Source organism: Eutrigla gurnardus, assembly GCF_963514095.1.
Source record: "Eutrigla gurnardus genome assembly, chromosome: 23".
Taxonomy (NCBI): Eukaryota; Metazoa; Chordata; class Actinopteri; order Perciformes; family Triglidae; genus Eutrigla; species Eutrigla gurnardus.
In genome coordinates, this window is record NC_139934.1 from 15,137,784 (window position 1) to 15,160,387 (window position 22,604).

Below are 22,604 nucleotides of genomic sequence, written 5' to 3' on the forward strand. Positions count from 1 at the left end.
TGTGGCGTGAGAGTGTGTGAAGCCAATCAAGGACCAAGGCTAGAATACCAATCATCCAAAGTGGGTAACCTCACCAAGGACCCAGGACCCTTAGGGGCCACACTGTGTATATGATTAATTGATTTATTTGATTCATTTATTGGCTTGTGATCATTTGATATAACTGCAAATGTGTTTGGTAAGGGCTTGTTTGGCACAACTTAAGTTATAACAGCCATGCGGTGTCCCTAAGCATTATTGATTATGTCCTGTCCTGTATGGCTCTCTGTCAAAATATAGTTTTAATAGCTTTTTTGTTGTTGTTCCAACTGACAATCACTAAGCATAATATAACAGAACACATATGTATGGATGAGGATGGATGGAGGCCCAAGGCTCATTGTGTCCTGAGTAGTTTAATACAGCCTTGCCCAGAGCACTTATATCATATTTTTATTAATGAACCCCTGCAAAAAATAATACGACAGGAATCTCAATAGGCAATTCTCTAGCAATAAATATCAGTGTAAAGTCCCCTTATTTAGATAATCCAGAAAAAAAGTTTTAGTTGGTATCAAAGCTTTACAAAAACATGCACTTTTATTTCCCATCAATACAATCGCATACCCATACATAGCCCTTAAAATACAGGAAGTGCCAGGCAAGTGACCAGGAAGATCATCACAGTGGAATGAAGAGTCTCTCATAGTTCTGTAAATTGCAGTAGGCTCATTCAGGTCCCTGCACTTTCCAGCAGTACACACCAGGGGGCACTGTCTGCCGCAAACACAACCTGCATTAACTCACAATTCCACTTATCTGCTGCTCTTACCTGTTGGCTGCCAGTCAATCAGATATGGCACACTGCCTTTGCCACAAACTGTCTCATATTGTTGTACTTACAGAAAGTTACATGAATCAAAACATTAATACATGTGTGGAGAACTAAATAATACTTCATATTTGCCAAAAAGCAAATGTGATTCTTTTCTTTTTTTTTAATAGTTTCCCTTTCCATATCAGGGCTGTAACAGAACCCACTATTTCTATTTACAAAATGTATCTATTATTCATCTACAGCCAAATAATACATGCTTGGTTTGGCTGGAATGTTGGGGGGTTTCCATCAGGTCAATGTACAGATCTGGTCGGCTATGACCACATTTGTGGCAGCTTTCTGGTGTCCGTGGTCTCTAGTGAGTCCAGATGTATTCACAAAAGTAGCACACAATCAGTAGAAAAAATAACACACGCTAACTTTTCTCAGCTTCCATCCACTGAGTATGTGTTTGTGTACACAACATATATACACTATTATTTATTTAATGTGTGTGATGTTAAATATGTAAAAAAAAGTGTTAAAACTAAAGCCAGAGCAGGATATTTGGATTATGTTTCTGCTTTATGTGTATGCTAATTTCCTATTTACTGTATTTATTATTTGGATTTAAAAAAAAATAGAATAAAACATTTTGGAGTAATTGCATATTTGTACAGATATACAGATCATTACAGGTACATGACATATTAGTCATATTTTGACTGTATGAAGTCTTTATCTGATCCAAAGTGCTGAAAGTCAAAGGCACAAGGACAGCAAGACGATAAGGAGGTATGCATGTTGCAGGTGTGGAACGGCAGGAACAACCCCCCCAATGGTCTGGATCAGATCCCAAACCGTGTTCAGGGAACTTAACACAAGCACAGTTACTGATACACTGAACACCACCAGCATAGACCCATCCTCAGCACAGAGGTGTCACAATCACCAACTTTCCCACAGCCTCCTCTACTGCTCCCGCTTTTCCTGATTTCCTCCTCTAGGTTTCGGGGCCCCACCATAAAAGGTCAACTGTTACTGATACTGTATTGCAAAAGACGGGCAAAGAATGTTGTCTACGATTAAACGCTGCCGTAGCTGCACTGGAAATATTGCGTCATTGTCTTGGTTTGTGTCAGTAATCCTGGGAATACACAGCGCACTGTTGATCAGGCAGAAATGTGATATCCAGAAATGTCCAGTAGATGCTTCAGAGTAGATTTTCCCCTCATTCTATTGCACCACGTTCCCACACAACAAAGAAGATGCAGCAGCTATGTGCAGATTTGTTTCGTAATTGTGTTGCATTCAATTGCATTTGAACAGCCTCCAAGACGGCAGGTGAGCAGTTTTGCAGTTTCCCATGTAATTGTCCAGTTGCCCGCTAAACTATCTGGGCCTTGTGGATCAGGGAGGCATGGGGACTGACCACAGAGGGGCTTGGCCGGGGTTTGGGTCTGAGTGTGCCGTTAGTCTGCTGATAGCGTGTGCTGTGAGCCTCGGACACCTGGGAGCTGTTCGTCTCGCTGTCTTGGTCGTCAGGATGCTCCTGACTGGCGGGGCCCCCCAAACCTTCATCCACTTCATCCTCATCATCGGTTACCGGTGGGTAGATTGAGCCCAGAGGAGGGTGCTGTTGATTCTTGGTGACGCTTCCTGGCCGTGAGTCCCCATCAGCCGGGATAATGGCGTTGCCGTTCAGCTGTCGGACGATCTCGGTGGACTGTACCATCGGGAAGGCTGTCGGCGTGAGAGGAGGGTGGAAACGGGTTTCCTGCTGCAAAGATGGAGCAGACACATTCCTTAGTTGCATCATCACGAGGTGTGTACGCAGAGGTTAATAAGCTGAGCGAGATCCATCAATCGGGCTTTGACTTGCCCAAGAAATACACATCCACACACTTACTAAAGAAATAGTGCTGTTTCTCACGTATGTCTCCACTCTGAGTCGGTTCTCCTCGTCTCTGTCCAAAGTCCTGTCTCTTCCCCTTCGGGAGTTGTTGTGCAAGACTGGTCTGCCCAGGTAGTCGAACGCCCCCCCTGCTCCCCGTCCACCTGAGATAGTAGATCGGCTGTCATGGCAGTGAGCCTGCTCCTGTCAGCACAGGGAGACAAACATTGATCAGTATCACCCTCGGCTGTAGCCATCATGACGTCCCCCATTGGTTTGTGGACGACGGTTTTGAAGCCTAGAGTTTGGCATTTTGACCGTCGCCATCTTGGATTTTTTGCAACCATTGCACGGAAGTGGAGGAGCTTCCATAATTCAAGGTAACCTTTACAGTTAAGTGTTCAAATAATTTTAGTAGCTTATTGCATTAGTCGCACGGTAGCAACGCCATGGTGGCAGCCTGTCAACCACAAGGTAAAAGCATCCCCTACTTTCTGGTCTGGTGGACTCTAAATGGACCATAATGTACTAAATGAACATCATGCTGGATTGAAGAAGACTGAACTAGAGATTGAGACCATAAACTCATGTTTACTGAGATAATAAATGAAGTGATACGTTTTCTTATTGACTTCATGCAATCAGACTTGTTTTTGCAACCAGAGAAGTCGCCCCCTGATGGCCAGTTGAGAGAATGCATGTTTTTAGGCACTCCTCTCGTCAGAGTGCTGCCTGGTATTCTCTCATACACTAATTAAGTGCACAGATTGTAGTAGTGTCATTTGCACCTTTAATTTTATGAAGCAGTGTTCATTTGAGGCAGGTCAAGTCATACCAAGATCATTTTCTTACTAATCTGAATTAATTAATCATAGCAATAGTTCCACATATTGGAAATGTTCTTTCTTGCCAGGAGTTAGATGAGAAAACCGATCCTACTCTTATCTTACTCTTACTACCCGTATCTGTGTGATAAATATAAAAATACAGCCAGGCTGCAGAGGGAGACCGCTCGCCTGGCTGTAATGGTGGTGACAACAGATATAATCACTGCCTAGATCACATCATCAAGATATGGAACGCTCCCATGAATATGAATTACTTGTTACCACCAATGACATTTTGAGCATCTGGCTCAGGGTTTGGCAACCTTTTAGATATGAAGTGACATAAGTTTTCTTGTTAATCAGTGTGCCGTGTCAACATTAAACTTATACCATTAAGATCTATTAAGACACCGTATCAAAATGTAATGGATCTGTCATTTTATTCCAACCATAAAGGCAATGTGCAGGGTTAAAAAACCTTTTGCTAGTGCGCCATTGGTCAATCTACCACGTGCACGTGTGCCGAAGGTCGCCTACCCCTGATCAACACAGAGACACACCTAAAATACATACGATACCAGGCAGGTCATCATACATAGATTGATAAATACATCACATTTCAAATCTATGCCGACAATCACATGATCACACCTGTCACTGTGTGATATATCAAAACCATGATGCGTATCATGTGATGCCAGGTGCTCTATCATGTGACCTGGCCTAGTATTTGTGTAGGTGTGTCTCTGTATTGTGTTGTAGATGCTCAGAATGTCACCATTGGTAATCAATGAAATGTTCCTGGTCTTATCTAGTCTGCAATTTCTATGTTTTTCAATCACACCAACCAATGCAGTTTTTAAAATCCAGACCAAAAACCTTATTGTTTATAAGTGTTTCAAAAAAAATGTTGTTTCATTATTAATATAACACTTTTCATTTACTTATTCCATAACTTTTTTTCTGAGTTGTTTTAACTTTTAATATATTTGTTCTAACTCTGTGTTGCATTGTTTTAACTTCTCTGAACCTCCCTCTGTGTATGGAAGTGGATTCAAAATAAAATGATCTTGAAATACAAGAGCCACCGAATATCGGATGGTTTTAGCAGCTAAAGAGTAACATCTGGGTGCTAAAGGCTCAGAACCTCTAGTCTTATTTAAGAATAAAACAGAAAGCCATGGTTCAGGTCAGCCACTTTACACGCGTTTGAGAAGACGAATCAAGTTTCTCAGCTTTCCTCACTTTCTGTTTTATGAAATGATACTCTAGAAACAAACGCCTGCATACAGAGTTAGAAAAGTCTACGTAGACTGACCCCGAGGGAGGACATGCTGGTCCTTATGATTCCCTCCACCCTCAGAGGAATGTTTTCTTCTGTCTGCAATGAAAAGAAACAGACGGCTGGATTAGATGCGGCGATGGAAGAAGTCTGTGCACTTTGAAAACTTCTCATTTGACACACGGTATAAGGTTTTCATCACAGCACAACTTCTAAAGGGGAATCTTTGACTGTGTGGAACATATGGGACCAGATACCGGAATCAGGTCACGCACAGGAGACAACACAAGATGCCGCTGCAGTAGGACAGCGTGCTCAGTGTGAAAGGAATAATTCAGTAACAATACCGTTCCTCTGGCATCTGTGCTGACAGAGTTCATCCTCCTGAACGAAGCTTGCCTGGAGAGAGTGAGAGTGCTGATTTCCTCCCTGTGACAAACGACACACAGAGAAAGCCATATCAATGATTCACTCTGAATTATAAGTTTTAATGTAGTTCATTCTGCATATTTTTCATTTTCTAGTGCGTTTTCATGCATATTCTTTGCTGTTATATTGCACGCATTTATATAGTTGATGATTTATCCACTGAGTTTGACACGCTTTGCTCCTCTAATCCTACTTAAAACTCTCCAGTGTTGTAACTGTCAGCGGTAACATGCTTAATAGCCTTGATTTGCTACGTTCTTAGTTGTTCTTATTGGCTCTATCTTCCCTGCGGAGGTCATTAAAGTTCCATCTCATCTCATCTTAATTAAAAAATAAAAAATCTCAACACACTTCCTCTCGGTGAGCTCCTTCTCCAGCTTCTTGTTCTTGCGTTTGTGATGACAGATGACGACGATGATGATGACGAGCATCAGGATCAGCAGCCCCCCGGCCGCACCGCCGACGATGATCATCAGCATGTTCTCCATCGTGCTCTGCTTCTGGTGAGAATCTGTAAGGAGGAGACCAAGGAGGGGCGTTGGCAGGATTAGACGTATGTACGTGTCTGTCCTCAGAGTTAAGTCTTGTTTATGTGATGTTGACATTGACATCATCTACCTGCCACAGCGATCTCCACCTCCGCCTTCCCGATGCCCACGTCGTTCTTTGCCACGCACTGGTAGGTGCCTCCATCTGAAGAGCTTAGGGGTCTGCTGAAAGCCAGGGTTCCATTGGGGTGGAGGGTGATGCCTTCAGGCAACTCACTGTTCATCCTGCAAACAGGACAAAACAAAGTTACATGACATGCATTAACAATTGTGCCATGGGGGACATTCATGACTTTTTAATTTTTGGCCGTGTTAATGCATACAACATACATTTTGGAAAGGGTACAAGGTTTTGTTTTTTTTTCCATATTTTGGCAGTTCAACATCAGCTTCTATAATATGTCGAGATGTTGTTGATTCCACAGCTGTCTCAGCATGAAATCAAGCATTCTGTTGTATCAGGCTTTCAGTCTAGAGCCCTGGCCTCAATAATGTAAAGTTTAGTGTTTTCCACCAGACTGAGTCATTTTCTCATGTTTGATTGCCCTATGGTGCAAATAACATGCATCGAAATGAATATTGTTGGTAATTATTAACACATCCCAGACTTTTGGAGGGTCGTTACTTTTTCAATTCAATTCAATGTTATATTATTTGCCTCAGCAGGCAAGGAGGAAAAACTCCCTAAAAGCCCTTTTAACAAGGTTTTAACAAGGGAAAAAAGGAGTAAACCTCATGGCCAACAACTGAGAATGGTTCCCTCTCCCAGAAGTGCAAAAGATGACGCTTGTACAGAATAAACAACAAACATTACAACATAGTCAATCCATATGACAGAAATGAAGCATATAATGAGAGCAGTAATAGAAGTAGTACAAGCAGCAGTGGATATAATATAATGATGATAATAAGAATAAAGCAGAAATAGAAATTCATCATTGAGAGAGGCAAAGCTGCATTTGTTCACATTAAATCGTTTTCAGTTCGGTCATATTTCAATAATGCCTCTAATTGTTTCAAGCTATGATTCCTGGCAGCGTGACTCAGCGGGATGTTTTCCATGAGCAACACAGTCCAGGATGTCGCCTCAGCCTTGTTTTTAGCACATTTGATATAATCAGCTGGAACAGACTTGACCTTAATGTTAGCCTTACTGCTGTGAACATGAATCTGCACTGCCTGATTAATATATTAATTAATACGGTTCCATTCCCAACTCATTAAGTGTCTATTCCCAGAGACTACACTAACCCCTACCACGAGCAGAAAAGAGTCTGATACACCTCCATGATAACATCTTACACAACACCACACATTCGGCCTCCTCTTCAGACCCCCCCACTCCCACCCCTCTCATCAGCCGCTCAGCCCTTTCCCTTTTTCCTTCTCATCCCCCCTTCCCCCCTCCTTCGTGTGAAACTGCTTAATCTGTCTGCTCTCTGCACAAGCTGCAACACGACACTGTGACACCAACTATTACTTCACCCGCCGCCTTTTATTGACAGAGCCAACAGGTTCGCCCGCTGCTGCAGCCGCGGCCCACTGTGTGTGTGTGTGTGTGTGTGTGCGTTCATGTGAAATGCCTGCATGAGTAAGGAGAGTTCGCTTGTAACAAGGGATTTTCAGTGCAGATTTAGTTGCGTGTGTGTGTGTACATACATGCTAATTCATGAGTGTTTACGCCCGTGCGTCTGTTCAGCCTTACTCAGAAAATCTCTGGCGAGGTGTGTTCCCGTGACTAACAACAAGTAATATGCACATCATCCCCTGTAAAAACCACTCCAATCAGAAGAAACCTCGCCAAACGTTGACTTTCTGTACATTTCTGTCCCCCCCCCCCCCCCCCATCTGTGTGTAAGGAATTTCTCCCTTGGGGCCTAACTGTCACTTCCCATCATGCCATGGGAGACTTCCAGTCCCTTTTTTTGTGGCTCACATTTTTTCTCGCCAAACTCTTACGCCACACCCTGAGAAGATAATAAAGCACTGAGGGAATCGGCTTAGAGATTACACCAGGTGACTCAGGCAGAAGAAGCCAGTCAAACCCTCTTCTGGGCTTAAAGCTTGGCAGCAATGTGTCGCATTTTTATACGACACGTGCAACATGCAAAACTATCAGTTTCCAGTGAGGAAGCAGAATCAAGAGGTGACAATGCCAGGATTTGTTTGGTTAAGTCATGTGGAAAGGGTGGAGAAGCATTCACACGACATGGTAAACAATTAACCTCCATTATATACCGTAAGTGACCAGGACACATTCACTTCATAGTGACTATGTTGTTTGAAGCAGGGATTCTGGGTCTCAATCATAATAGAAGCTTATTATCATTTGTACTCCTAGGAGCCAATGGAACTATTTGTTTTTAAAACTTTCCAAATCAAATACTTCAGACCTGTTTCATAGTGATAAACTTTTCATTTTCAATGAGAGATCCCCACCTTTTGTCCCACGGCAGGGATATTTGCAATGTTTTTAGAATAAGAATGTTTTTTCCACTTACATATACACCATTAAATAGAGGGTGATTTTATTCAAATGCATTTGGACTCAATTTGACACCATTAAGCTGATATTTTAAGTAATCGATCCTAAAAGCTTTCAGAGAAACAGTAACATGGCGTAGTCATAATGTTAAACCGACTTTCAGTGCTTCATTTTAAAAAATAATGTGTTGCTGCGGGTCACAATTATCTCATATACACAATGTGCTAGTTCATTGGCGCAAATGGTCCCCATCTGTATATATACATTTTTAGTGATGCAGCAGGATTTTATAATGAATAGCTAATTTGGCGGACGCCCTGAAAGTGACACATTTTTGAGGATCCCTGGTTCAAAGAATCTATTAGTTGTGGTAATGAAGGGCATACTGGTGCAACATTGCTTGAGGACCATAGACCATACGAGAAGTGAATGTAGTCATTGTAATGTCACCCATTAGTTTGGGAACTTGAGGGGTGGATCTGATGAACACAAGCAGCAGAGCGGCAACCTGAGTAGCAACCTGACTGGATCTGGATCCAAGCTGCTCACAAACTTAGCTTCATAATTCAAGGTCAACTTAACAGCTAAGCATTAAAATCATCTTGGTAATTGGTAGCGACGGTAGCGACGGTAGCAACGGTAGCGACGGTAGCAACGGTAGCGACGGTAGCAACGGTAGCAACGGTAGCAAGGCTGCGGTGGTAGCGACCGATCAATTTCAACGTAGCCACGCCCTAAAGCATACCCTGCTTCATCATCTATTTTAATACATGAAGAAAATCACATGATGGCGTTCTTACTTCGAGTGTACCGAACATCCAATTTGTACTCTTGACTGGTGGAATTAGAGCAAAAATAATTGGTGTAATTACTGTCATAAGTTACGAGAAGAGTAACAGTGACCAGACACATCAGACAGTTAGTCACAGGACTACCAGACAGCCAGCGAGGGAGGCGGGTCCTACTGTACCTGATCCAGGTGAAACTCTGTGGTTTGGGGTTTCCTCCACTCACACACCTCAGGGCAGCATTCTCCTTACCCACGGACCAGTCTCCATGGTAGCCAAGCACCTCTGCATGTGGGGGGACTGGGGAAGGACAAGAATTGATCAGCTTTGTTCATTTGGGGCACATGAGGGTCTAAAACAAAGTCAACTAAGTCGAGAAGCTTTTATGAAGGACAACTTCAGAAATCAAGTATATAAAAGCCAAAGTTCATAGTCATAGTACCATGATAATATCCTGTAAACACAGTATTAGCTTTTGAACACAGACTGTATAGGAAGTGGAGGTATTCATCATTGCATCATCCATTGGTTAGAATGGTAATATGGTTTAAAGTCTTGAGTTTGGCATTTTGGCTGTCACCATCTTGGAATTTTTGCAACCACTGAATGGAAGTGACCATATTTGGACTACAGAGGACGATGTGTTAAAGTCATCTCGGAAGCATAGGTAGCATGGTAGCATGGCAGCATGGTAGCATGGTAGCGACAGCAGCGAGGCCCGGGATTGACCTGTCAATCAACAGGTAGCCCCGCCCCCTAAAGCATCCCCTGCTTTCTGGTCTGGTGGACTCTAAATGGACCATAATGAACATCATGCTGGATCGACAAAGACTTGAAATTAGAGACTGAGACCATAAACTCATGTTTACAATGTTTACTGAAATAATACATCGAGGCTAATTTTCTCATAGACTTCCATGCAATCTGACTTTTTTTTTTTCATGAAATAGTTACAAGATATACGGTAAGTAGATAATAAAGATTGTGAGGTGTAAAAATGTTAATGAAGTCTCTTCCTGCGTTGGAGTGATGCTGCCAGTGATAAAAACAGGAAGTACAGCTCTGAAAGTGCAGCCAATGTGAAACTGTTTGGGTTTTTTTTAGATGGATGCTTCTTCTTAGCATGTTTTGAATGTTTTGGACAAGAGTGTGTTTTGTGTATCAATTCAAACCTCAATATTTATAATGTAACTGCGCCTCATTCTAATGCTTATGAATACTCACAGTACACCACCAGCTTGTTTGTGAGCCTGCGGGGGCCTTTCAACGTAGGATGCCACACCAGACAGTCCAGCGTCTTGCCGTTCATGCTCCTTAGGGGGTGCAGGGAGTAGTGGGAGGAGACCGCTCCGTTGTCGGAGGAGCGATTGATGGACTGGCCGTTCAGGTCGGTGTCCCAGGAGAGGTGGGGAGGTGGGCGGGCGACAGAGCGACAGGAAGCAGCCTGCCGGTAGCTCTGACCCTCCACCAGAATCACAGGGTCCAGGGAGGAGATGGGAACGGCTGGAGGAGGGGTTGTTACAGTGTTTGGTCAGAGTGAAGATAATGATGTTAAGTCAACACACTCAGCAGTTACTGTTAACTTAAAGACATCTTTAAAGGCCCTGTAAAAATATCCTCAATCAGCTTCTTAGTAACAATGATTGGTTCTACACAAACAGTTAAAAACATTTCAAACTATTTAGGTTATTACACATGAGATTTTTTCATTTTAGTTTTTGTCTGCACTGTTCTCATTGGGTTTAAGTGGGCGGGGCTTAATCAGAGAACGCTGATCAGGGCACACCTTTACAGTTTTTGAGTGTTAAATGATATGTTTGCAATCATTATTATTAGAGGTTCTATACTTTTTCCTTCCTTTAACTTTCATTGCTGCGTATTTGGTCATAAACATGTAATTCTATAGAGTGAAAAGTGCTCAGGGCCTTTAAACTACTACTACTTTGAACTACTTTAAAAAAAAGAAAAGAAATCAGCTAATTTAACTCGTTATTAATAAAATTACAGAGCCCGAGAAATACTTGTTTGTGCTATCATTTGTAGAACTTGGACATGACTTCTACCCCCTACAACTTGTATGTCAGTACCCCTGGTCTAGAGTAAGTAAGAGAAAACAATAGAATAACGAACCAATCAAACATATATAAGGGGGAAAAAATGGTGGTGCGGGTTAATGACGGAAATTCCCCCAAAATATCATCAGGGATTATTGTAATGAATTTCTTGATCATATAAAATCACATTGTTGGTGATTACAGCAATTACAGAAAACTACTGAAAAATAAGGTGATGTTGTTATTGTGTTATCATACTACACTATTGGGCATGAAGTAAAACTCAATAAGAGGTAGAATACATGTCGTTGACAAACAGTCACATTGATTTTTCTTCATTCTGACTGAAAAGTCCTTTGCAATTCCCCTCAGCTTTCATCTTTGTACAACACTAGTCCTCTTGTTTCTGCAGAAACATGACAGAGTGAATCTTTTACTGTGTGGCTGAGAGGAAGAGACTCACTCCACACGATGACTGACATATCTCTGTCAAAGTTGCCGGAGGGGAAGGTGATGATGCGGCAGAGGTATTTGCCCTCATCGGAGACCTCTGTGCTCATGATGACCAGAGACGAGTCCAGGGTGGGCTCGCTGCTTTTAAAGCGCACACGCCGAGACCACGAGCCAAACGCTGCAGACGGAGACCAAGAATGAGGAAGGAAGAGAGTTAGAAGGATCGCATGTGACACCAACAAAAAAATGAATTACAGAAAGTTTGAAACAGACCTAAGGGTTTCTTTTGTCACTTTCATTTCCATACACATGCCTGCTCTTCGCTAGAAATGACATTTACATCCTGGGCTTTGAGCTCACAGTATTATAGGGCATGTCTCACACTCACAATGGGTGTTTAAATACCTCGATCATAAATACATTTTAAAAAAAAACCTGTGCTTGTTAAATATTCCTGTGATATCATCAGTGTCTCTCACAGTTTTTAATTTACACTTGTAGATGGTTGTAAAAGCTTCTTCACACTAGTTCTATAAGCGGTTGGCATAAAAAACTGACAAATCAACGTGTAATAGGACTAGAATATTTGCTGGAGCACATGAGAGTGGATGCTATGATAAAGAGAAGAGGAAAGGGGAAGTGAAGATATTCACACATATCCAATGCCACTAGACCTATACCGACCTGTCTGTCCATCAGTATGGTGTGCAGTGATGATCTGCTCCTTGGTGGCATCAGGCTTCTCCTTATACCAGGTGACCTGCACCACCGTTACACCGGTTGGCTGATAGCGACAGGGCAGGACGGTCTCCTCCTCTGCCATGGAGAGGATGGGCTCCTTTGGAGGGAGATCTACAATGTCTCCATGAATCCCTGTGACTGAAAGAGGAGAGGAAGGTTGTTATATCTCAAATGAGTTTTCAAGAGATGTAGAGAGGAAGAGATAACAAAAGAAATTAATCAGAACCTGCAATTGGCTTGTTTCAATGTCCAGTGATGCTGATTTCAACACTATTCCGCTTTCCACTAAAGTTCAAGATCTCATTTTCATCTTTGCTGACCTTTCAAATTAAGCTGTAGCCATAGGTCACTTGTCTGTTGACAGCTACGCCGGGTAGAGTGAATAAAAAAAACAAGTCACAAGCATTTTGGCCCAAACTTCCTCTTTGTCGCTGATTTAAAGGTTCTCTTTGCGACCATTGGAGTATTCATTTAGCAGCAAACAACTATTCGATATGTGAAGACATAGTGGAGTATTGTCCACATGAGCAGAGAATGGAGGCGTCCCTCTGTGTGTGTTGTTATCTGAGCTTCTCTGTGCTTTGTTTTCAGTCTGTAGTCAATTAGCATAGCTCAGTATAAAGGGCCAAACAGACAGCCTGGCCCTGTTTGGAGGTAAAAAAAAAAAAAAAAAAGCGAATGAAAAACGCAAACAAAGTAAAGCTTACTTCATCCAGTGTTTTATTATTCCACGTATTAATATAAGTATTTCATGAGTGGGCGCAGAGAGCCAGGTTTTTAATCTTTATGCTAAGCTAGTTGACTGCTGGTCGTAGCGTCATGTTAACACACACAAGAGTGGTATTGTTCTTCTCGAATTCCCGAAATGTCTTAATTCCTTCAATATTGTGTTTCTTAATGTTTCAGTGTTTTTGAGATGCAGTTGCATGGGGTTCTGGCCTTGAATCAAAAAGGTTACACGTCTCCAAAATAAATCAGGTGAAAATATCACAGCCTGTATGAAAATACATACTGAGACTTCCAGCGTGACAGACGGGGGTTTAAAGAATCCACACAGCGTGAAGACAGACGAGAGGGAGGGGAAGAAGTACGAGGAAAGATATGTTGCTGAACTCGTTGATCAAGAGAAGCTCTCAAAGCAAACCAACAGTGTGTTACCTCTGTGTCTGGACAGAGCGAGACGTTCGAGGCCTCAGGAAACACACAGGACAAAATACACAGAGTGTGTATTGTGGGTTTGACACTGTGAGACTAAACCACAAACACTAGCAAGCATCTCACTTGTTTTTTGAGCTATTCTGCCCCTTTTGTTTGATGTAGGCAAACAACAATGTGCCATATGATCTGTTGCTGTCCTCCAGCATTCTCTGAAAGTGCGCACACACACACACACACACACACTTGGGTCATAAGATGGTGGCCCTACTGAATGTTTAATAAGAGTTTGTTTGCAACTCTAGGGGCATTTTTTTCTTGGCATACCACTCAAATACAATTCTGTTTCGTGGAAGTTGTGATCATGCAAATAAGTGTTGTGTTTCCGCGTGAAAGCCTGGACAGGTGATCCATCATCACAGTGTGTTATTAATTATTGTTCTTGGCATCAGGCTCATGTTATTGCTGGCGACTGATTCTCTTTCAGCAAGTGGGATTTCCTGATGGCCACGATGCTGTTGAGACTGAAAACCAGCATGTAGGTGGATCCATCCCAAACACTGATGACACAACATGAGAGACCATCCGTAAGCTAAAACACAATAAGGCCAGCCTTTTCATCAGATGCCTCTAAAATGGCCTAAACCGTGTAGAGAACAGGATGTGTTTTCACACGTCTACATTTTCAGTTTCACTATTGTTTGATCAAGATCAAGACGTGAGTCTCCATTCAGCTTCATGTATTAAATGACAGAAAGGAGGCGACCGCCATGCTAGCGGCTCTGTGACGCTGTACCTAGACACCACAGCGCTTTGAACTGAATGCAAACGTCTGTAAGCAGGTCATCGGCAGGTCTAACGTTCACGTTGTTTACCAGCGTCAGCATTCTAACATTTACTAACAGAGTGCTGCAGAAAGTAGTCCTAAACCTCGAAAACTTGCAGCTCTTTTGTATCGAAGTCGGTGGGTTTTCTTTAAAAGGGTTTTTGTTTAGCTTCCTGAATTCAAGTCTGTGATTAACAAAAGCCAGAATAGATCAAATACATCAGTAAATATCCCTCTTGTAGATTTTGAAGCTTTAACGTGTCTCAAAAAGGGGGTTGCTAACAAGTGGCTAAATGAGACTACAGGGGTTGTGTGGGACTTTGAATGCATCACGCCAAATGTCTCAGTAGTCCGCCTGTACAGCGTCAATGGGTTTATACTCCCAGACTTTACAATTTAGCGGAAGTGGTCAGCACGCAAAACCAAATGATAAGGCAGATGCTTCGTGGTTGTGACACTGAAGTGATGCTACAGTGGTGTTGATGGTTTGTAGCCTAGCATTAGCTTTCCGTCGGTCGTGTTCATTTCTGAAGATGTTCTTGCTGACTAAAAAGGGGAACGCATCATAAACTTCTGTTTGCCAAAGAGCTAATTTACTGCTCTAATCCAAGATTAAGTGGAAAAATATCACAGGCTTTTTGTCGATGAACCAAGAGGATGCTAGCACGAAACATGAAATGCAGCTGAGGTTGATGGGGATGTCATTAGTCTGCAGATATTTGGTCATATATCAAAGTATTTGATGCATTGACATTTTGACTTGACTTTACCAAATTTATTGTAATCCATCCAATAGTTGCTGAGATACTTCGCTCAAAACTACACCTTATAAACCTCATGGTGACGTAAGAGAAACAGTGGGGATCTTCAAAATCATGGATCATGAATTCATCCACTGGAGACCATGAATATCAAAGCAAATGTCATGGTAATTTAAGGCCAGAATATGAATTTAAAAGTATTCAGGCACGATAGTTTCCTATCCAAGTGTTGTATACAATACAATACAACAAAGTATTGATTTGCATTATACTGTCTGTCATGATTCTGTTCATCCACACTGATTTCCCGTCAAATATTTCCAATATATATATATATATTAAAAATGTTGGTCAGCTCATACAGGTGTTGATTAATACCTGGTGTGGGAGAATCTCTTCAGGTATGTGGGTTGAATGTGATTCATGCATTTACCAGCAGACCTGATGACTGTACTCTGCTGACAAGTGTGTTTTTCCATGAAAGTGTGTGTGTGTGTGTGTGTGTGTGTGTGTGTGTGTGTGTGTGTGTGTGTGTGTGTGTGTGTGTGTGTGTGTGTTACTCTGAGGTTTAAGCCATAGTGGGGTGTATTACTGGAATAACACATGCTTTGTTTGCATTGAAAAAAAAAAGAGTTTGTTACTCTCGTCTATGACGGTCTGATATTGTGTAATGTTCTTGACTGATACGCATCCACCTCGCCCTTTGTTGATCCACTGACTAACATTACACTTGTGATGTGTTCAACTGCAAAAAAAAAAAAAAAGTAGGCTACAGTAGAAAAATGTTTTGAAGCTGAAATGCATGGAACACATTTACAATATGTGCACACACACACACACACACACACACACACACACACACACACACAGACACACACACACACACACTCACACACACACAAGGAGGGACCACGCTCACAGTTCCTCAGAATTAGACAGAGGGAGGGGAATTGATCAACAGCGACCTGTTTTTCCAGAAATGTCACACAAGTGTTTTCTTCAACAGCACTGCAGCACTGAATATATGAAGCAGCATACAATAAGTACATTCTTACATCACTGCAGCCAGGAATATATATCATATCTGATACCAGACATGAGAAACATAGACATGCTGTGAAGTCAGACTGCATGAAAAGCCATCTTACCACAGATCCAGAGGACACAGAGACACGCAGACAGTCGACTCAGCAGAGGTTTCATTCTCCTCAGCAGGTGTTCTTAACTGTGCACAAGTTGGGACGATTTCAGCGCTGAAATGAAGCTCATCAGTCCAGGTAATGGTATCCTAAAGAGCAGACGTGCATGAAGCGCTGAGGCGGACTTATGTCTCCATCCCTGATCCCTTCCAAAGTCCCGTCCTGGGCCAGAAATGGTGTCTTTGGAGAGTCAGTCCTGGTGGAAAGTGTAAATCCTCTCAGTTTGGTTGCGTGTTGGTTTGTCAAGCACACGCCATCCTGTTTGCCCTTCAGACAAAAAGAAGGCGCAGCTCTACCTGTGATACACCTGTTTGTGCGCCCTCTCTCCCTCTCCCACACACACACACAGGCTGAGACCTACCCACAATGCACGTTTGCGCCAAAAGTCCCCATACCGGTTTGGCCGAGGCAACATGACAGTTATTTTCTCGTCTTTACTTGCTCTGCTCAGAGGAAAGGCAGGTGAAAAGCCAGTTTAAACCTCGTCCAAATGACGCAGACTGGATATCATAATAGAGCGCTGTAAACCGATGCCAACACCAGAGGTGCCTCCTCCCATCAGAGAGAAACATATAACACAAAACAGATTAATCCTTTCATTGTAAATGGGATCTTCTAAATATTAAGGTGTGCGACGGAGAGACACCATGAAGAATTTCATCATCTAAAGCAAATAAACAGGAATCTGCCCACTTTTACTACACGTCATTTACAACCACCTCATTTTCCTGCATTATTTCCCCCCACATGATCATATTGCCATTCTATTCTCCTGTATTGGTTACATGTAAAACAGGTTTTTAGTTCTGATCTGGGCTGAATGTGACGGATAACATCTTTTCAGAGTGACATACATTTTTAGGAGTTTTATATCATCTGTTTGTAGCCAAACGCCTTGAGGAGATGATGGTTATTTTATGACGGCTGGAGGGTACCCCTCCCTTTACAAACATCCCATCTTTCCTTCATTGATCACAGCAATTCAAATAGAGACAACGTTATTTAATAAGCAAGGTGAACATTTAATAGCTTGGGTGCGTGTGCATCTTACAGGTACGGGTTACATGGGACACTTTACAGCAGTCTGTGTTATTTCTTTGATTTTCTTTACAGCTTTTCAGAGAGAAGAGTGTGTGTGTGTGTGTGTGTGTGTGTGTGTGTGTGTGTGTGTGTGTGTGTGTGTGTGTGTGTGTGTGTGTGTGTGTGTGTGTGTGTGTGTGTGTGTGTGTGTGGACAGGTAAGGACCTCATCACTGCCATCCTGTGGTGAGCAGGAAACATTGGATTTCTATAAAGTTTGAACTATATTCACCTTCTACAAAACTAATGCTATATTTATAAAAATACATATTTCAAACGATTTAAAATAGGAAGTTAGTTGGACACTATATACATGAAATATAACATCTCGTGTTTTTTTTATAAGCATTAGAATACAAAATGTGTCTGAAGCATTATAGTTTTGGAAACATGTTTGCATAAAAATGAAATATGTCCAACACAGCAGTAAAAGAAAAACCCTGAAAACAAGAAGTATTTCTGGGTTTCCCCGTCTTCCCTATTTCTGTGTCGTCCTTTTTAACTTCCCATTCATTTCACAACAGCAGAAGGGAATCCAACACCGTGTGTGTCTTGGACTTTGGTTCGTCGTGTCATTTCTTCAGGCCGATAGTTTCGTACGTGTCCTGGGCATGAGGAGTCAAATCCTAGAGGCAAAATGAGACATTCAGTATCACCGTATTTATACAGCACCTAGACCTGCTTTAGACATGAAAATCTGTAATATGGGACTTTTCATGATAATAATACACATTTCACATTTAAGCAATCAGCTGTTCCCTCCTCCTTTACATAATTCACAGCATCACAACTCACCGTATAAACGCCCTCTTCAACATTCTGTCAGGGAAAGAAAAACAATATGAGATACAGAATAATGAAGGAAACACTCATTGTAACATTGTTTCTTTCTTGGCTCTAACAGGCTGAACGTCAGTATGACTCTGTAGTACAAGTACAAGCTAGATAGTTTGTGGCTGGTAAAAGGAAATAACACAAAAATAGCAGCGCAAAAGCAGGTTAACCGCTGTTCTAATAAGTAATGCATGCTTGGAAAGGTTTTTTTTAACATGAATATCATAAAAGAATGAAGGCAGTTTTTACTTAAGCTGCTCTTTGTTTAAAAAGCTTCATCCATGTCAGTCAAATATAGCAAGTAAATTGGCTGTTTAGCTCTATAATGAAAGCATGATAATGAAACTAATATTTAAAAAGGCTGAGGCAGAACTTTCATAATAGTAATAGTCTCGTTTCTTCACTGAAACTTTAGTTTGCACCGAGTTTGCATTCATTTTAGACCCCAGAAGTCAAGTCTCTGTATGTATCCATTCATACCTGCTTGCCCTTTGCTTTCTCAGCTGCAGCCTCTCTAGCATTGTAGACCTGTAGAACAGTAGACAGTGTTAAATGAGTGTTAATTGAAAGATGCTACATGTGATGATTTTGGCGCCCCCTCTGGACTAGAATTATGTCTTAATAGATCTTTACTATATTCCCATCCCTTATAAACTATACAAACACCTAAATAACAATTCAAGTAATACAGAACTAAATAATAATAATAATAATAATAATAATAATAATAATAATAATAATAACATTAAAAAATAATTCATGCAGATCCAGAAAGCCAAAAAAATAAATAACACTTAAGAATAAATGCATAAATGACAGACATATTTACTTTGGCTTAAATCCATGATGGTTTCATTTCCTTCTAAAGGTCATAGACAGGCATACTTCTTAATTTGAGACTGCAGCAAAAGACATTTTAGACTCCTAAAAATCATGTGCATCAGTTTAAGTGGCCACTAGATTCACAGTATGTTAACCACGTTATCATCAGATACCTCAAGGAACTGAGCTATCTAGCTCTTGTTTAACACATTGACAGAAACAGCATAGATAAGAAAATATTCTAAATACAGCGGAAAGTTAAATTGATATTGATTTTTTTAAGGTGTCTAAAATATGTTTTGGTACCTTAAACAGCCTTATTTTGATGACACATGTTAAAAAGTTCAGTGTATGATATCAATGAAGTCTAAATGTTTCATCTTCATGTCTTCAATGATTCATTTTGCTGACTCCTATTTCACACTGAGGTTAATAGAGTACCAGATTACTTTTAATGATAGGCCTACATCTTGTATAATCAATGGAAAATGACACATTCATTCCCTTTTAAAGTGATTCTGTTCTTGCATAAACAGAACTGATGATATATGTATATACAGTATATATATATGATGTGTGTGTGTTTCTGTAAAGATGCAGCGTGCAGACCTTGATTCTATAGTAGAGAGCAGTCAGGATGATGCCGTACAGGAAGAGGATGCCGTCCAGAATGTAGCAGATCTGTGGCTCCGTGAGAGCAGCTGAGGGAACACAGGAGGACACTTGATAGGACCAGAGCATCATCACAGCACTTCCACATAAACACCATTCCCACATCATTTAAAGGGATGACATAAGAATCTCAAATCACGCATTTGTCTCATTCCTCCTTCAAGTTTGCCTAATCATTACAGATGTATGTGATGACTCCTGTTGCCGGTGACGACGGGCCTGTTTCGTTATTGAGTAACAGCCGCGTCACCGTTTCAGATTGTGAAACAAACAGCAGCCATATTAGAAGAAAACAGTGAGCATCTTGAATGCAACTTCAATACAGCCTTTGGAGAATTATTGAAATGTATAAATAAAAAGAACGTCATCCTCTTCCTCATCTTCAACTTCCTCATCTACCCCTCTTTTAATCATTCCCACACAAGGCAGTAAAAACTACTGTGATTAGAAGTAATACATGCATGAACATGTGCTTGTCCTGACTTTATGATTCAGTCCTCAGACTGAAACATAAACGTTAGGAAATTATCACCCCATGTTATTCTCTTAATACATTTGCTAATGTGTCTTCCTGATGTTCCATCGCAGACTTACTTTAATATTTAGTTTAGTTTTCATTAAATAATCACCTAAATTAAAGTTATTATTTGAATATAAAGAATCCAGCTCTGATCGAAGCAATGAAGTAACAACATCTCACTGAAAACAAGACCGCAGCAACACCGGCCAATCAGAGCTCTTTGTCTGGTCTCGTATAATATAAAGAAAAAAAATTAAAAATGATGAGATCATGAAAACAGTTTAAGAAGATGACAAACGCAGCATGAGATGAAATGACAATTAGACAACGTCAAATTTACAAACTCCTCTCAAAAGCATCACTTAATATGAAACACATAATCGTTGTGTTTGTTTTAATTAACCACTGGAAAGGATTCCTGCAGCATTAAATCACTCCACAGATTTGTTGTGGGATATTTATACATTTGTTTTCTTTTGTTAGAATTTAATGAATTAAGCCCTCTTTTACCTCTTAGTGTACTTTATAGAGTAAATATAACTAATAAAATTAGATCAAAGCACCATGGCAACATCTCTATGGTGAAATAGAGAAACGAGTCATGTTGTGTCCTTTCCTTCCCATTTTCAGTCTTCATCTCTCTTTTCTGAAATCGGTGATCATACAATTGTTTTCAACGTTTCCAGATAATGTCCCCGTATGAAAGTCACAGTGAAATTAGAAAATACAGTGAAATACAGTGAAATTAGAAAATTCCTGCTGGACTGATATAGTTGGACTCCATAGCTTTGGATGGACGATTCTATTGAAGTGAATGTTAAATTTGGTCTTGTATTTCTGCCTGCCTGAGCCAGAGAGCTGCGGTCGGTTATCTACATCTCTTTGGTTTCCTCATCTCACATGTTGCACAGTTCAAAAGGAAACGGCAAAACACTGAGTCCGACCCCGGTAATAACCAAAAGTTTGACATTAATTTCAGTCTGTATCCCAACACAAGACCCAATCGGCCCAATTAGACCTCAGCACACTTTCAAATCAGGGAGTGTTTGTTTCTCGTGACGCCTGCTGACCATCAGATGATTTATAAAGTCTTTGTCCTGCAATAGAAGATAAAGGTCTGATGAAAGTGCACAGATGTAATTACAAACGCCATCTTTATAACCGCTCACTACACAAAACGGATGAAGATACATATTTTTACAAGTGTGACCTTTTCTCTTGTAAATTCAGCTGTGACCTCACAGACCACAGGGGCTGGAAGTAGGCTGTCAGCTGTGGTTTGGTATAAAAAAAACTGAAACATATCAGCTTCAAAATCCCTTCAACACTGAACTAACCCGTTTGAATTTCTTAATTACACAAGAAAATGTGAATTACAACCGTTTGTGGCTTTAACTTATTATATTCTAGATGATTAATCGATTGATTCATTATTTGGTCTCCTGGCTTTGAAAGAATGAAAACTGTAATAAATCATAGAATAACAGTTTTCTCTCCATCAGCTAATGGTTTCAGCTCTAATGTAATAAACTATTAGTGTGTCTTCTTGGCCGATTGGACCAATATTAACTGATCTTTTAAGAACAGATATGTGTCTATACTTGGTTATTATTACTATTTATAAAATTGGTTAATTTACTTAAACTGCAGTGAAACTAGAATGTTAAAGGATAGCTGTTAAAGTTGTGTATTTGCACATTTATTATTGTAGCAGTCACAAAATACAGAATATATGCTCCAAAGATATACTAATAAATTCAGTATAAACTATTTGGAGGCAGCTGAACCGATGAGGACGGTACTCTAATGAACGGACTTGTCCGAGGAAGGGTGCGCTGGTTCAACAAATGGCGAGTCAGACGAACCAACAGCTTGTCTTTCAGCAGGAACTGAAATGTGGAGACTACACTTCTGCTGCCTGCTGGGTGAACTCACACCAGAAGTCAGAAAACCTCACATCTTGAAAAAGCAAGTATTGTCTCATTTCCATCTTCAGCAGTTTTATCATGAAATCCCCTGATCTCGACACTGGTTAACCACTCAAAGCAGCTCTTCAGCCGCGTACTCGGAAATAAGTCGTTTCCACTCTTTAAAGTTAACTCATTGGTTCCTGTCATAAATTAAAAGTCCTATCAAACCTCAGAGAAATATACACATTTATGGTTACAGTGAATCCCAACGTCTCAACTCACCAGCTGCTCTCCCAAAACTCATCCACAAAGGAACGGCCAGCAGTAACGGGCTCCTGCCCCACACGGCCATGCTGGCTCAGGATCGACACGGACGACGGGCTCCGTTAAGCAGCCAGCACACAGCAATCACCACGACAACGACGACGACTTGTGGGGTTGTTTTCTGTTCTCGTGAACAGTTGCATATCACCCTACCAACAGGGGAAGTTGTGGTCTGAGCTCTAAGTCCATTTGTCTTAGATGTGAT

At 41.1% G+C, this 22,604-nt stretch overlaps 2 protein-coding genes and 1 long non-coding RNA gene across 4 annotated transcripts; 1 reads left to right on the top strand and 2 right to left on the bottom strand.

Moving 5' to 3' along the window:
- Nucleotides 1–555: 555 nt before the first annotated feature.
- LOC311009177 (nectin-4-like) lies at nt 556–16,493 on the bottom strand. 2 transcript variants are annotated; one of them, XM_084003193.1, is made up of 11 exons: nt 16,188–16,493; nt 12,241–12,435; nt 11,567–11,734; nt 10,274–10,552; nt 9,232–9,349; nt 5,847–6,001; nt 5,580–5,739; nt 5,147–5,228; nt 4,836–4,898; nt 2,730–2,894; nt 556–2,576 (listed from the first exon to the last, which is right to left on the bottom strand). In XM_084003193.1, the coding sequence occupies exons 1-11, from the start codon at nt 16,240–16,242 to the stop codon at nt 2,184–2,186; spliced, it is 1,833 nt and encodes a 610-aa protein (XP_083859319.1). In that variant the 5' UTR covers nt 16,243–16,493; the 3' UTR covers nt 556–2,183. The 2 variants fall into 2 exon arrangements, with proteins under 2 accessions (XP_083859319.1, XP_083859318.1); XM_084003192.1 differs by having other exon boundaries at nt 2,706–2,894; nt 16,188–16,460.
- Nucleotides 16,494–16,697: 204 nt separating this feature from the next.
- Nucleotides 16,698–17,545, top strand: LOC311009181. The gene is made up of 2 exons (XR_014596608.1): nt 16,698–17,421; nt 17,476–17,545. It is a non-coding gene; the product is annotated as an uncharacterized lncRNA (long non-coding RNA).
- fcer1g (Fc epsilon receptor IgFc epsilon receptor Ig) lies at nt 17,226–22,583 on the bottom strand. The gene is made up of 5 exons (XM_084003196.1): nt 22,358–22,583; nt 19,583–19,674; nt 18,632–18,679; nt 18,113–18,136; nt 17,226–17,943 (listed from the first exon to the last, which is right to left on the bottom strand). Exons 1-5 carry the CDS (start codon nt 22,425–22,427, stop codon nt 17,890–17,892), a joined length of 288 nt encoding a protein of 95 aa, XP_083859322.1. The 5' UTR covers nt 22,428–22,583; the 3' UTR covers nt 17,226–17,889.
- Nucleotides 22,584–22,604: the final 21 nt, after the last annotated feature.